Source organism: Dysidea avara, chromosome 2, assembly GCF_963678975.1.
Source record: "Dysidea avara chromosome 2, odDysAvar1.4, whole genome shotgun sequence".
Taxonomy (NCBI): Eukaryota; Metazoa; Porifera; class Demospongiae; order Dictyoceratida; family Dysideidae; genus Dysidea; species Dysidea avara.
The window spans coordinates 24,089,263-24,106,581 of NC_089273.1; the positions used below are offsets into that span (position 1 = coordinate 24,089,263).

General features: G+C 36.1%; 2 protein-coding genes across 3 annotated transcripts in view; one reads left to right on the top strand and one right to left on the bottom strand.

Annotated features, from left to right (window-relative positions):
- Positions 1 to 6,862, bottom strand: LOC136246906 (E3 ubiquitin-protein ligase TRIM71-like). Its single transcript, XM_066038498.1, has 3 exons — positions 6,247 to 6,862; positions 3,835 to 4,373; positions 1 to 1,101 (listed from the first exon to the last, which is right to left on the bottom strand). The coding sequence occupies exons 1-3, from the start codon at positions 6,826 to 6,828 to the stop codon at positions 246 to 248; spliced, it is 1,977 nt and encodes a 658-aa protein (XP_065894570.1). The 5' UTR covers positions 6,829 to 6,862; the 3' UTR covers positions 1 to 245.
- Positions 6,513 to 17,319, top strand: part of LOC136246903 (hemicentin-2-like) — a 22,664-nt gene continuing 11,857 nt past the window's right edge. The window contains exons 1-5 of one of the 2 annotated variants that reach the window (XM_066038496.1): positions 6,513 to 6,819; positions 6,934 to 7,120; positions 12,206 to 12,325; positions 13,552 to 13,652; positions 14,358 to 14,615. In XM_066038496.1, the coding sequence (XP_065894568.1) occupies positions 7,098 to 7,120; positions 12,206 to 12,325; positions 13,552 to 13,652; positions 14,358 to 14,615 (502 nt within the window). In that variant the 5' untranslated portion in view covers positions 6,513 to 6,819; positions 6,934 to 7,097. Of the gene's footprint in view, positions 6,820 to 6,933; positions 7,121 to 11,481; positions 11,701 to 12,205; positions 12,326 to 13,551; positions 13,653 to 14,357; positions 14,616 to 17,319 lie in introns of those variants that run through there. The other variant, XM_066038495.1, reaches the window with a different exon arrangement.

Consider the following 17,319-nt stretch of genomic DNA (forward strand, 5'->3'; position numbering starts at 1 on the left):
TCAATTCCCTTGACCCACATTAACATGTGTACAAAGAGACAATCTAATACAAATCAGTTTTACTTCATTATAAAGGATAATCTGTCTAATGCATACACACTAACCAGAGTTTTTTTTTTGCAGTTATGACATAATTACTAAACAATTTTTTTTTTCTACTGTATAATACAGCACATGGCACACAGTGAAAATTTTCAAATAAATCACAATACTAAACTATTACAAAATCTTATTTCAAGCAACAATTACATATTACAGATGACTTGTAGTCTTTCATTCACCCCCTCTGCAACATACATGACTCCATTGTGATCCAATGAAATTCCCAGAATGCTATAGAATTCTCCAAGTTTAGAACCTTTGTTGCCAAACTGTACAATCCTCTGATGATCATAGTTCCACACTTTGATCTTATCATCATCACCATCACTATTAGCTATGATGTAACCATCTGGAGTAAGGATAATACCCCATGGTCTAAGGCATTCTATTTTACTGATGAAAGAGCCAGTGTGGCTGAACAGTTGAATACAATTACCATGTAGGTCACTGACTGCCACATTGTCAACACTAACAGCTACTCTAACAGGATATTGAAACTGTCCTGGGGCATCACCTTCACCACCAAAACAGAACATAAAAGTGCCATCTTGCTGAAATACCTGTACTCTATAATTGTCACTGTCTACAATAAACAAAACATTATCACTGCTGAAGGCCAATCCCATTGGGCAGTTGAACTGTCCATCTTTACTACCTCTTATGCCAACGGCCGATAAAAATTTTCCTTGTAAAGAATATTTCTTTACTTGACCACTGCCCCAGTCACTTACAGCAACCACTCCATCAGTACTCACAGCTACGCTGCTGGGCACAACTAGTTTTGTACTGCAACCATATTGTCCAATCGTGTTTACAAAAGCAAAAGTAGAATCCAGTACGACCACGCAATTGTTTCCTCCATCGACTATTGCAATTTCTCCAAAAGGACCAACAGCAACATCTCTGAGGCCACCCAACTTCTTCTGCCCATAATGTGTCACAAGTGTAGAACAGTGTTTTTCTGACATGTTACTATAATCTCTTAATAGAATTGACAACCTATATATAGAATGTTATACGATCTTCAATGAATGTACATGGATGCATGAATTATAGTGCAATTGTACTGTAAATTTACTGACATTATGTGACTAAAATTTTGTAGCAGTATGTTGTGTCACATCTAATTACTATGCACCAATTTTGTGGCAGTCATTCTCAGTATATATATATATACAGTACCCTTTTTGCTAAGACATTTTTCTCACAAGGGATGTCAAAATCATTAATTTTTCTGTTGCCTTGTAGACCAACAAATGTCTGCAATAGCAGTCGATTCTTCTTGATGCCATACAGTATAGCATAAGCCTTTATTACTGACAGGAATTGTGATTTGTGCAGGTTGAACACTGTCACCTAGCACCTTCATACATACTAGGTGTCTCTAAAAGTAAATATCATATTGCTGGTGTTTAATTATAATTAACTTCCTCACCAAATTTGTATGTTGTTAAAAATGAAATGCTATGATGGCGGGCAATTGGAAATAGTGGAAATGGAAACCGGAAACGGAAAGTGTAAATGGAAAATGGAATTAGTCAAATCATCAATTAAATGTACCCTAGAGTAAAACCCTTGTTTAGTGTCCACGTCTTAAAGACCACACTATAATTAGTTCTCAAAGATGGCTAAGGTCACCTTTTATAAAGATCACCTCTTTACAAAGCCCATCTCTTCACATTGCAATAATAGTTAGGTTCCAATCATCCTATATTAGACCACTTTATCAAAACAGGTAAAAAGACTAGGCTCTTTGTTGATACAGTAGGTTGTGGTGTACTAGCTACATTGGGGTCACTTGCGTGGAATATTTTTGTATGACACATTCTGGTATCATAGTATTATCTATGCTGGTACAAACTAAGTGATGATGGTATATGACTTGAGTGAAGTGTGGGCAAAGAGATGACATTAATATGAGTCATGAAATACATGTTTGAAGCTATATTACCATGTAATGAGGTAGTCTTTATCAAAGGTGACCACAAAGTGGTCCTTAACCACCTTTGAGATCTAATTACAGTGTGGTCTTTGTACAGAGGTGGTCTTTATAAGAAGGTGGTCTTTAAGAGGTGGCCACTAAACAAGGGTTTTACTCTAGGGTACATTTATATGACAATTTGACCATTTCTGTTTTCCATTTCCACTTTCCATTTCCGGTTTCCATTTCCACTGTTTCAGATTGCCCTATGATGGCACCTAAAAATGCTAAACTTTGACTGCTCCAGTCAAAAAATAATACCTCTAGATGCTACCATAGCACTTCATTTTTAACAGTGTAGAAGCTCTGATCTACCACTTCTAAACAATCCAAATTAACTATAATTATATCAAAATACTTGCTACAGAACATGGTGGTTGTGGTGGTGAGTGGGCTAAGATGTTCATAGCCATTTACACAGCCTTTAAGACTTCACGACTATTTATTTATTAATGTTTTACAGCACAAGTGCTGAAGGTCTGTAGGACACCTGAACTATCTGCAAAGGCCAAATGGAAAAAAATCAGCAGTAAGATACTATATTTGCTGCTTCAAGAATGCAGCAACTAATGCTCTCCCCAATCACCTACAACTTAGCCCTCCCTATGCAAGATCCAGGATCAGCCCTTTTAGGCTTCTGTGGAATTGTTGACATTGCTCGTAATCCCTACTACTACAAGTACACAGAAAAATTTGGAATTTTCAACTAGAGTAGGGATCATGGCACATCGATAAAATGTACTGAAACAAGCTGGAGTAGTGCATGACATTAAATCACAGTAAAACAGTAAGAAGTGTTATATCCCTACTGTGCATTTCCACTATGGTATATCTCCCTATTGTTTTACTGTGATTTAATATCGTACACTACTCCAGCTTGTTTCAGTACTTTTTACTACTATGGTCCCTACTTTAGTTGAAAATTCATTTTTCTGTGTACTTATTTGTTAACTTTTTTTGCAAATAATTATTATGACTGGTGAATCCACATACACTGCATCTGAAATGGCACCCCAATTATCATCTGAAAAGTAAAGTATCCATTACGCTTCGTTGTCAGCTAAGTTTAATCCGTTATGCAACATTTCAAATCAAGAACTGTTCAAAAAGCACCTCTACAATCCACGCATACTGAAAGAAAGAAATGGTGCTGTGCACCCCGGTTATATCAATTATCGTCCGAAAAGTGAAGTATCCATTACGTTTCGTAGCCAACCTGTTACATAGCAGTACAAATTAAGAAATACTTGTAAAGCACCTCTGCTATAAAAATAGCCACTATGGGGGAAGTCCATGAAGAATGCATTGTACGTATTGCAGTATGTTAAAAGGCACATGTCGGGTCGAAGCAACCTCAAAACAGTGAAAAAATCAAGCCTGTAGCCATAGCCGTTATTGAGTTACGCTAATCTGAAGGCATCAGTCAGTTACTCGGTCAGTCAGTCGAAAATTCCGTTGGATATATATTTTTTAAATTCCATAGCAACTTGTTGAAAGCATTTTGGGTCAATCTGAAAGCTTGTTTGGACTTAGTTTTACCAAGAGTACGTAATATATATATTTATATTATGTACTCTTGGTTTTATCTAACCAATACTGCGTCATCATCGTCAGGGAAACTGAGGCTGGTTTTTGGGTGATGTTATTTCGTGGGTCACGCCTACTCCTTTGTGGTCCCTACTTTACACAGATTATCTGATAACCTGCTAAAACTACAGTATACATTCTACACAAAACATATGCTTTCTTACTTGAATGGACTGCCAGGAATATGTTCTTCACCAATCAGAACAGATAACTCATAGTTTCCATGTGTCTTAGGAACAAATGCAGTTTCATAACTTCCATTTCCGACTGCTTTGACTACTTCCAGTAACACTACTTGTCCAGACTGATCAGTCAGCGACACATTTATTTGACTGGTACCATCATTAACAACACCGTTATAAAGGTTTTTTAGAAATACTGTCACTATAGCCTCTTTGTTGACTGCCAGCTTAGGAAAGGTTATCGTACATTTACTTGGATCAACTGGAAACCCTTCAATTTTGCTGGCCATCTCAACAAACAGTTTTTCAGCTTCTTGATATGTAACTTCACCATCTTCACTTTCTGTTAAATCAATTTTTGACTGTTCCTTCATTATCCTCAGGTGGTCTCTTCGTTGCTGCAATATTTTACTCCTTCTAGTTAGCTGATCATCCTTTAGCTTCTCTGCTCTTGTCTTCTTCACCAGTTCCAAGCAACTTCTCAATTGAGTCCATAGTAGCAATAACTTGTCCAGTTGTAACTGTGAACACAAAAAAGTTTACATTTAACACATAGTTAAAATAATTATTTCAATATTGCAATGCATTTATGATAAAAAGTTGATCTTATACCAACAAAGCAGGTCCCACTACATTGTACACATTAAAAATGAATTGCTAAATGTAAGCCCCAGCTTTCAAATACTGAGGGCCATTTCACTTCAGTTTCAGTGTTATACAGCATTACAAACATTAAACAGTACAGGAAGCATCTTGGTAATCAATCTAGTCAGTATGGAAATTATGAGTAGACACATGCCCCAACATTAATTACTGAAATACAAATTGGCCATTTTGCTTCATGTTCCATCTTTTATACAGCATTGCAAACAAACAACAGTATGAAAAGCATCTCTGCAATCAATCCAGTCACTCTATGGAAACTAAAGTACTAAAGTCATACCATGTTTTGCCGCAAATCAACACCGATGCAGTAGTGGACAAAAAATGAGACACAAAGGGGAGGGAAAATGTGGATCAAGATGCATGGAATGTTACAGTAGTTGCTTTGGTTGGTAAAAAGGTACGTCTCCAACCAAAGCAACATCAAATAGTTAAGAAATCAAGCCCATAGCCTTATACATAGTCAAGATATGCCTTTGCGGAAAGCATCAAGCTGTTATGAAGGAAAAGTGAGGCTGGCATTTGGGTGATATTTCTGGGCAAGAAAGTCCAAACCTCCATGATCCCTAGTATTAGATTATGTTTATCAACTAGAAAATATAATGCACTGAAGAAGAATCAGGTCTGATTCATGCTAACAATTATTCTCTTGGTAGACTGCAGTAAGTTGATGATTGTAAACATCACAGCTGCTTTCGATACAATTGGGTATTTGTTTACTGATAAACACTACAGAGTTCTGAATATAGCATGCATGGTAGGCTGCTTTCCCACATGACAAGTATGTGTGCATGCATGTGTAAACAAAGGTTAGACTTTGTAATAAGTAGCAGAAACTACAAGTTATATACAATGCTTCAAAATGTCTGCTGATGTTTTACGAGCAGTTTCTGAAATTTTTAACTCTTTGTACATGCACTTATGCATTCCCAATATGTAAACATGACTCACAAAATAAGCTAACTTCCTGTAAGGCTAGACTATGACTATAGTTGGTACATGTTCACCTGAGTCCCTGCCAAATATTGTAATATCAAAGAGGTGAACATGTGTTCACTCACAATGGTTTTGTACTGGAACAAGCATGTTTTCATGTTGTAAACATGTTTGTGCCTGAATCTTCCATACTAAATATATGGGATATTTTTAAAGCCTCATAACTCACTTGTTCTTGCAAGCCAGTATCAAAGCACTTTTTTGATAAACAGTTCTAGCGTTTGAAGGGCTTCACAGCGCTACTAAATGTTTGAGCAGCTGGCCCTTGTAACAAGAATTATTAACAAGAAACAAGGGCTAAGGTGATTTTTCCATCTAGCTATCTTTCTTGTCTTCAGTTTTATACCACCTTTGTGTTTAGTTACAAGCAGTTTCTTTTAAATCCATGAGACTGCTATAGAGCAATAGCAACATCATTTCAGAAAAAAAAAAAAAACTTTAGGAAACTTTAGGCCAACATCTACAGTCACTTTGTACTCTTTTAGCTGCAGATGGCTGTGGAGTATATCTAGTTTTAATGAAAGGTCTGCAACTCAAAAAAAATCCTGTATAAGATTTCAAACCTTTAAAATTTTCTAAGATATGAAATATTTGTGGCAAGACTTTAAATTAGAATAGAATTGGCTCACATGTTGTTTATTGTGAGCTAGGTAAGATTTCAGAGTTTGAAATCTCTACAGGCCGTACGGCTGTGATGAGATCCTAAGAGTAGCTACACAGAAGTATTTTATACACCTTTATTGCCTTTTCTTTCTTATCAGCTGCTTGCCTAATATCCTGCAGGACCTGTTGCTCTCTTTCGTTGATTTTATTTCGAAAAGTATCAAATAGTTTTCTTGTCCTCTCCATGGTGTTGTCCCTGTTGTTTATTACGCTACTTTTCATCTGTTTTGTACGATAAACAGCTTGCTTTGTTTCTTCCAGCAACTCAGAAAGGTTACTAGCGACATCTCCCAGTGGTTGGTCATCCAGTGCTGGTGGAGAATCAGACGGCAAATCTGCTATCGAATTAGTGGTGTACACGTGATCTTGCTCACCGTCGATATTCAAACCATACAGTTCCGTTATGCCTTGAGTGGAAGAAGATAAAGCTGGTGAATCAGAATCTAGTCCAGAAATTGTTGGTAGTTTCGGCTGTGTAGTTCCAGTGTCCAAGGTTGTTACAGTAGAACTCGACTGCACAATGGCAGCGCAATCGTCAGAACAAGTGATAGCGCCCTGCAGTCGCTTTGGATCATCATAATGTTCCATTGCCACTTGAAATGTGAACAACGAACTCTTGTAGTGTGAATCTAGCTGAAGGGAGGGGTAAGCCATTTTCGTACTATTGTAGATTACGTAAACCGGATATTCACCGTACTGTATGCACAGTGCTTCACGTGTCAGTTGCGTGTCAGTAACCTTCCATGTTTTGCATTACAGCTAGTACATGCACATGGCTACTTACAGCAAGTTTGCATGAGATTTACAGGACAGGAATATGAGGGAGAGATGCAGTTTAATAGCTACATAGCTATTGTTATTATTGTAGCTAAATTTTAGGCTACAGAGTCATAGATATTAAAGCATACTGTACTCGAATATCTATGTCTACTAAGCAACTTGATAAGTGAGTAACTACCTAGAGCTTACTAAGAAAGTTGTATTCTGAGTTGATCATGTGAATTATTTGCATCACCTATCTACTTAACAAAATTCGAAATTCCGCCCTCCTACATTGCTATTTTGAGTAGTGCCATGTAGATGAGAAACAAGTAAGTTTATGTGACCTTAAAAAACAATTCCAGCAGTCACGTTTGAGTTGATTAAATTGCCCATAGGCAGCACGACTTGGCTAGCCATGGGGTACATTTAAGTTAAGCCATGGCTGGCTATATATGGTGCATTTTGATGTATCATCATAGATATTGTGTAAATTGAATATCTATAGTATGGCCTTGATGTGGAAGCAGTACCACCAGTTCTATTCTAAGCAACTCAAGCTGAAATTGATTATGGGAGTTTATTATTGTGAAACTGACTTACATCCTACAGCACTCAGATGTAATTGCCGCCGAGAGTTGAGAAACATTAGTTTAAGGTGTAAACTAGTGACCACTCCCACTTTTTGAATAAAACAAGTTAACCATTCTACAATGAAGCTTACCCTTATGTATAGTATTATGTTGTAAACAGTCTTTAAATAATGCAACAGCTTTAAAATACTGAACTTTTCTGTGATAGCAGTTGGTTTATGCGCAATGTAAATTGATTGTGATTTGGGCTTATAGCCCAGGGAGTCAGCTGATAATGTTACTTGTCTTGTATCCATTGCTGAAGTGCTGGAAACATTTCAGGCCATCAGAAATTGAAAAAGAACTAGAATATCAAGTTCATTCCATGGTGGGCCCTGACCTCTCTCCATGAGATTTATCCTTAAAGTTACTAATACTGCCCATGCAGAGAGGATTTGCCTATGTGAGACTCAAGTGTCAGGTGTTTCAGTACAGATTCACTGCACAGGCAGCGATGTGTTTCACATGGCTGCTGGGGGCTTTCCTTTACATGTGTGGGTGGGTTGTTACTACAAAGTGTATCACAGCTAGAAATGTCATACACAAGGTCATCACTTAACCCTGTTCCTTGCATGTACATATAAATTTTTGAAGTATATATACATATGTAATTTCACAGATTATTGAATGTCACGGTTTTATTTTCAATGCTTATTTACGTATTTTTTCACTCAGGTAAATTATTATGTAGTATAGAACCAATCCTGATAATTGTTAATCATAAGTTGGAAGATTTCATGGGCAGCCAAGCAACTGCAAAATCTGTATAAAATCTGTACATACAGTATGTGGCACATACGTATGACATGATAGTTATGTTTACAAATTTTAAATCACTTGATGATGTGAAAATATTTTAAACAACCTGAGAATTTGGCAAATTGCTGTCAGTGTTTATAAAAACATCAAGTGATTTGACCACCTTGAGAAAATTATAATACAAGTAGGTACTATATTTATAAGATTTGAGCAGACTACTAACACAATAATTGTGTATGTTATAGGTGTTAAAAATGCTTTATGTTAATTTATCCAATAGCTAATATCTTAGCTGTTGATAGTTGTGTTGATAGAATGACCACCTCCAAGCCAATTATTATAGTAACATTTATAAGATATCAGAAGTTCACAACAGTAATAAAGCAAGTACACATTGAAAGTAGTCAACAATATTATGATTGAACTAGAATTACAACTGCTTCCTGTACATTGCATACAATGTACCTACATACGTACGTACAAATGTGTGATCAAGTGTGCAATTAAATGCAATTGGTGGTCTTGGCTATCAATTTTAGATTATCATTTTAACATGACAAGCTATTTGCTAGGTCATGTATGCACCGTTAACAAACATAAACCAATTACATAATAATTATTATAGTGTACGTGTAAAATGAATAACTTTCATTATGTTTGTATGTATGTATGTAGAGGCATCCACAGAAAATTAAGGTTGTATACAATCACTGGACTGGACTAGTGGACACTGGACTAGTGGACTCGTTTTTTATTTTGTTTTGTTTTTTTTCATTTTGGCACATGTTTGGGCAACTGGTTGTTACATTGAATGTAAAATATGCAGGTGAACCTGTCTACTTATCACTGTCTGTTATCTTAGGATTGTGTACAATTCTCTCTCTTGGCATAATCTCTATTGTACGACTACCATTTGTCTTATCATGAAGTACAAACCATACAGTACATGTGTATGTAGTGTTGTAGTAACCATGTATCCTACAAGTTATAGTCATGGAGTCAGCTAGATTAAGTGGTGACAGTTAACTGTCTTGCTATTCCATAGCTGATACAAAGGTTCTATAGATTTTGCAACGACAGCAATAACAAGCGAAATCGCATGCACAAGATTTCAACCAATCAAATTGATTCATTTTGAACTTTAAACTATAATTATCGCATGTGACTTCTGTTTTAGATTTGTTGACGTACAATAACTACTAGAACCTCTGTACATAGCTGAATGTTGACAAATCTGGCATGATCACACCTTTCTTTTGTTTGTGTGTGGGTTTCTTTATGTGTGGGGGAGTGGTCTAATTAGCATACTTACAACCAGTTGCCCAAATATTTGGTTTAAAAAGGGAAAACACCTGAGTCCAGTCCACCAGTCCAGTCCACTAGTCCAGTCCAGTGATTGTATACAGCCAAAAATTAACATCTAAACATTTTCTCTTGTAATGATCCTTACTATATAGCATAAAAGTTTTCTAACAGTAAGTTGTACTGTGATCACTACAAGGAATAGTGCTATGTTAGGAGTAATAGGTGACCAAATTTCAGGCTAGTACCATACACACAAGTCAAGTTATAGATTGCCAAGTACATGCAATTGTAAAGGCTATAAGACCCTTTCACAGATCCAGTCACATACTAGTGTTGGTATGTAGCTAAGAGTTTGCATTTTATATCTTCATTTGATTAGTTGCTGAAATGTTTATTCATCCCTCACACAATATGATATTACCAAAAAGTTTTCTTTGTAAATTCTAGAATGCACTAAACTATTGAGTGGTAAAAGCCTGAACACTAAAATATAAACTGTTGCTTCAAAGAACCAAATGCCTTCTTTTGTTTGCTTGTGGCAACTGGCTGTTATTGTGTAACAGTGATTTGTTCATTGTGGCTACCTTGAAGAATGTGCAAACCATAAAAATCATTTATTAAAATGATTCACTGGGTGTTAAAATATAAACAGCAGATGGTCATTCTAATTAATCCTATACACAACCACAAAGTATTTTACATGGATTCTGTTAGTGTAAATTTAGCTTCCTGTTTGAGGTTCAAACAGCTCAACTGTAGAAGAAATTTTCCCTTCACAAGCAAAATTTCAAAACTTGGGAAAGCATTGAACATAGCCAGCCAAAATAGTTACATTGACAGCAAATCAAATTGCTGAAGTCAGAGCTAACTTTTGTTAATATTATAACTACTAATAATGTCACTGCAGCTATTCCTTATCCACTAGTTTTAATTTTACAATAATATGTAATTTAGTTAGACTAGCCATTCTGCTGTCAATATTTCCAAAGCTTGTGCCTTCTTTAATGTTGTCACTATTCCCCTTAGTGCAAAAGTGCTGGATAAGTGTAATGACATCTATTATGATTGCATGTACTAGATATGTATGTATTTGTACAATTGAGTGGCAAACATATACCAACTCCAAAAGTCTGATGTCTACCATGTGTGACTGAGTTAATTTAACGGGTGGTTTTAAATGGACTATTTTTAAAATCATAAGATGCATCCTATTAAGTAACCCCTGCATAAGTAGCTGGCTGTTGGTTTGTAGCTGGAAACTTGAGGAGTGTACTTACTCTAGTATCACAAGTGCTTATACTGAGATAGAAGATAGCCTTGGGGTGTTTTGAATGGCATAGGCTACTAGGTTGGTAGCAATTTAAAGATAGAGATACAATTACAAGTATGCAGTATGGTGGCTCAGACTTGATAGTGGTTAAAATACAGAAAAGTACAATAGAATATGGCCTGTTTTACTAGGCCAATCATGCATCTCTGGGTTGCAGATCCTTTCTACATTCTTCATTGGTTTTATTGATGTCTTTTATTTGGTTACACTTATTACCTTTATAATGTGTAATACTCTAAACCAGATAGATCAAAGAGTAGAAATAAATTATGTGTTAACCACCTTACTAACCATGGTGCATTACCACAAAGGCCATTCACTGTTTTTTAAACTATGAATATGCTACATATAGTAGGGCAGCACCCCTATTGTACAGCTTGGCTGTTTTTGAGTGCATTGACATAACGTAGATAAACAAAATCTGTGGAGTATTGTGCCACCACATGTAACATGAGTATTGTTGAACTGATGTGACAAGTTATAAATGTTGTTCACAATCCCAACCAAAGTCTGATGTAGACATAACCAAGCTGTTGTGTACCGATAAAATTTCAGCTTCAAAGATAACTATTGTAGTGACATTTAGCCAGTACAGTATTTATTTAAAGTAAAATCAAATTGACATTCAGAACTCAACACATAGGGAATCATTGTCTGCTGCACTATGATTCGACTAGAGTTGCAACTAATTTTTGTTACTGTTCTGTGTTTTGCATATCTTCACACAATAGCTGCAAATGGGTAAGCAAAGATTCATTAACTACATATTAATTTTAATGTCTTTGTGCATTGAAATTTAGTGATGGTGTGTGATTGTAGCTACAGTATGGACATAAAAGAAGTATAAAAATATCCAAACTTTTAGACATCCAAATTCAATATCTTGGTTACACCAATTTAGGCAATTCCTCCAATGTAAGTTGATTCTGTGGCTGCAAACAAGAGGTTACCTTGCAAAAGTTATGATGGCAAAGACTTGCATGGTAAATGAGTTTTTGATTAAGTCATGTTAGTTTACAATGTATGTGGCACTGATGTCCTGGCCGTACCCTATTAAGCTCTTGTTGGTTAATTTGTGTTAGCTATTCAAGCTGCCTTTGTAATTATTTTAGTGATTGTCTGTGTTGCATTTCTTGTAGAAATAATAATTATAAGTTTAGTGAATTTAACATAATGAGGTGGTTGTCTAGCTAGTTTTTACTGCTGTAAATGTACTTTTGTTTATCAATGATGGTATATTCCTCAGGGTATGTTATAGCTCTTCATCTTACTATGCAAGGAAGTCCAGAAGAGCTCACCGTGTTGAAGGGTATAGCTACAGTTATAGTTGTGGTTGGTTGAACTCTAGAAGATGTCGAGGAACAAGGTTTGTATTTATTGCTGAGCGCTTTAGCATGAGACTAAATTTTAGTTTTGAAATTTCTGGTATGTTTATTTATTGTATATAGCTGTGTTTGTCTGCAACAAAATAATGATGTAAGCTATTGTGCAATGAAGAGGGCAATGTAATGCTTGCAATCCAATGCACCACGGATCTTTGAAACCCTGGATGTTGTGTCCAGTGTTGGGAGTAACGCGCTACTTATGTAACGCGTTACGTAATATTATTACTTTTGTGGTAACAAAGTAATATAACGAAATACGCTATAAAAACAGGTAATATAACTCAAGTTACTCTACTTGCAAATGTAATATGTTACCTAAGTAATATAGTTGCTGTAACGAATCTAATATTACGTAATATTATTACTAAAAGTAACGAAGTTACTAATCTCGTTAGTAATCCACTGAGTAACACCTAGCCACAACGAAGTAATGAAGCCTACTAAATGAGGCTTATTCACCAGCTACTTACTTATATCAAGACTTGCACATTGTCCAACAACGCAATCGTGTCACGTGATAAGGTGGTAGTTTCACACGTGACAGCTTAAGGCTATGGACACAAAGTAATATAATATGTAATATTATTACAGTTACTTTATTTTATGGGTAACATGTAACTGTAACTAAATAGTTCAGCTGCAAGTAATATGTAATATGTAACTAGTTACTTTTACAAAGTAACTTGCCCAACACTGGTTGTGTCTGGATACTGTATTTACTTTGCGCCACAGTGTTTTTACCTTAGTTCTAAAAATCAATGTAGCAACTATTCGAATTTGACCACCACTTATGTTCGAAAACAATTTTGAAGCTCTTATTTTCAAAATCAATCATTGTCAAGTGCAGCTACTATTGAAGGTGCAGCATTTAACCTTATGGTATCTTAGAACACCACTCCACAGCTGGATAACTGCCACAAAGTGTCAGTGATGTTTACTTAAACATTTGTCATTGCTTAAGGGTGACCACAAAGCCATACCTCAACAACTTTGATGTGTAGCTACAGTGCACAGATTTTTACATGTGCATATGTAGCTTTATGGTTTGCTTATATACTAGTGTAACTGTGTTTTTATTTTGTACATTACTATTTAACTGTATGTATCTTACACTGCAGAATTTTGACATAATAGTGAAGATAAAAAATAATGTGGTTGACATTGATGTTTACGTATAGTCATGATGGCTGATTTTATATCTTTGCAGATACCGCACAATATATTATACAGCCTATGACAGAGTATTGAAATACCGGAGGAATCAGTTTTGCTGCTCAGGATATTATGGTTCTCCTTACAATTGCAAAGGTATATGTCCATAAATATATAAGTACCATCTTATTATAATTAATTATAAGCATGTGCCTATATAAATGGTTTATTTCACATACATAACAGATTCCCTTCCAAATCACTGCATACATATGTGACCTAATCGTCAATGTGCTAAAACCATCAATTTGACCTAAACCATCAATAGATTGTGAAATATGTGAACTCAAACATTTCAATCCAGTATAGCATAGCAAGTTCCAAAGTTCTGAATTTGAAACTTTCCCAGTAAATGCAGCCAATGATAGTGTTTAACCCTTTTTAATCTGCAGCAAGCTAATTAATAGCCATGATTTTGAGCAACTTTTTTCACAATAGTACTGATCTGTAACATAGGCACACCACCATGGTTGGTGGAATAGTGAATCGGTATATTGACAGAAAATAGCAGACCAAAATTTATGCCACAGATATTTTTGTACAAAATAGATTAAATGCTCTATTACCCTTCTCACAGGTCCCTAGTTGAATATAGTATTCACAGAATGCTTCAAATAATGACATACAATAGTATTATTTCACGGCAGTACTACATGGCTTCCTATGCTTCTCATAGACCACTCATTACCTGGGAATTACCAACAATATGTTTATACTTGCTTCAAATACCCAAGTATTTTTGCATTGTAGTATATGGCAACATACTGTAGTAAACAAAGCTATATGTATATCACATTGCAGAACGACCCAGAGTCTTTAGAAATCCTGCTGATGTAACTGCTGAAGTTACCAGTAACGTCCACTTCTATGTTCAAGCTACAGGATATGGAACATACAGATATCAGTGGTACCGCAATGGCAGTCGAATGATTAATAAAATAGATGACTACCTGTATATTAATAACATAGCACTAAATGATGTTGGTACATATCATTGTACTGTTTGTAATCAAGATGGTTATTGTGACACATCATCAAGAGCTGTACTAACTGTAACAGGTTAGCAATAAAAATAATAATAACATACAGTGTCTTCTGTTTGCAAGAAACATTTTTACATAATATATAATTTATATCGGTGCATGATAATACACACACACTTTCACAACACACACACACGCACACTAACACACACGCGCACACACACACACACACATGCACACACACACACACTCACAATTTTTTTAAATCGAACATTCTGTGAGCACTGTATAAATGTCCTCAATATTTTGCATTTAATTAAAGTATATACAGTAAATAATAATGTTAACAGATAGTAAACACTGTCTTCATCACTATTTCTGCAGAAATGTGGGTAAAAAAACCTTATGGCTAGCATACCACTCAATAGCTAACAACCAATCTATTGAAAGTTTGAGTGGAAAAGTGTGAAATCAAAACATGGCAGCCAAAAACAATTGAAATGTAACTAATATTTATTATTCTTTGCTGCCACAATTGATTTCACAACTTTTCTCCCAGGCTTTGAAGGCTGCGCCTTTTTTACAGCTTGGTTGTTTTTGAGTGATATCGATATCATGTGCTAGGTACCAGCTGAGCTGAGCATATTATTTAAAGTACCACTAGGTCTGGGATTTTTTCTGCATTCTTTACATTTTAGTTACATGTTTATGACTCCCTGTATTCGCCTTCTCACAGGTCCCTAGTGTTATACAGTAGCATTCACAGAATAATTATAATGTTCGAGTGTTAATTGGATGGCTACAGGTTCGAGGCTGCCCAGGTCCAGTCATGGATTTTTCTCCTTTCTCCCCCTTTTCAAATATACTTTATGTAACAACTTTAAACAAGCTGTAGGATCAAGTGTCCTACAGACATTCAGCACTTGTGCTGTAAAGCCTTAATAGCTAAATAAAAATAAATAAATAGCTAGCTAGGTGACTAAGAGTCCAATATGTGCATCTAAACGAAACAAAATAATGACTGCAATACATATATGTGACCAGATTTTACAAAACCAATCCAAATCGCACATCAAGCAAAATCAAACTAACATCACCAGTGAATAGCTACACTATCGTACTAGTAGTTTTGACCCTCAGTACTACTCAAACTACTCGAGGCTGGTTTTAACGGACGTCTTTCTGGGTGGTGTGGAGTGCTCAAATGGCAGTTTTAGGCCTTGTGAAGGACCTGACTTGGCAAGAATCAGTGGTTTACTGATGGACAGCCTGATAATGTTGACCAGACGTTTTCTCTGTTGATGTTGCTACATATCAGCCACTAAGGAGCCAGCATAGCCCTGTAATCTTGTGTCTGGACTCCAATCGTTGTCTGCCTCCATTTTGAAGTCTATCTCTTACCCTTCCCACCACCCACCACCCTCCATCCCTTTGTAAGCACTTGTGATACTACTTCACTCATCCAACTGCTCAGATTTTCTATCTTATTTGGCGGGAAACTCTACAAGCAGCTACAAGTACTGGAAGTGGCCTGAAAGGTAATAGATTGATGCATCATTTGTGTAAATTTCATACGCATGCTTGCTATCCTTGGAGAGTTATGCTGGCTTGAATTCTTTAAAACCGTTTATCTCGAAACTAATAATGTTCAAGTTGGATTGTTTTTCCAAAATCCAGTCACATATATCATTACTGTAGCTATTTCATAAAAATACGTACTATACCTTATTTAATAATTAACCAATCCTTTGTTACACTTTGCAGAAATAAGAGCAAGATACTGTAATAAAACAATCAGTTTTCAAGCATAATCTTGACAGCTTAACTTTGAGCATAATAGGCTTGGTCTTTGAGCTCAAAGAATAATATGCAAACATAAGTATAATAGGCCAGTGCCTACTACTGTATGTGCTAAGTATTATTACTTTAGAGATGCACCAATATAAATGTCAGTATCAGTACTGTTATCAAGATACTGGTAATACCAGGCATCGATAAAATGCTAGATATTTCAATTAAGTTCTATTCTTGACTTAGAAGCACTGTGGGTAAATCATGAACCTCAAAATGCAAACCTTTAAACACTAGGCAAGGGTTGTAATCATGAGTTTGAGTAATTTTTTTTTTCATTGTATCATACACTACGATAGTAGTGTATAGTAGGGACCACAAAGGAGTAGGCATGGCCTACGAAATAACATCACCCAAAAAACAGCCTCAATTTCCCAGACGATGATGAGGCAGTATTGGTTAGGTAAAACTAAGCCCAAACAAGCTTTCAGATTGACCCGAAATGCTTTCAACAAGTTGCTACAAATTTTTTTTTTTATTCAGCGGAATGTTCTACTGACTGCCTGACTGACTGATTGACTGACTGCCTGATACCTTCAGACAAGCGTAACTTGATAACGGCTAAGGCTACGGGCTTGATTTTTTCACTGTTCGACGTCGCTTCAGCCCGAGAGATGCCTTTTGGCGTACCGCAATACGTACATTGCGTTCTTCATGGACTTACCACTATCCTCCTCTGTGTCCCATTAATCTTTGCTGACAGCGAAAAGTGTTGATTTGGTGGTAGCACGTGATGGCTTCCCTTCGTAATGAAAATCGTCCGTATTTTTCATAGTGGCTACTTTGATTGCAGAGGTGTTTCTAAAACAATTTTTGATTTGTAATGCTGTGTAACGGGTTGAACATAGCCAACAAAGAAGCGTAATGGATACTTCACTTTTCAGACGATAATTTATATAACTCGGGCGCGTGGCACTAGGGATGCCATG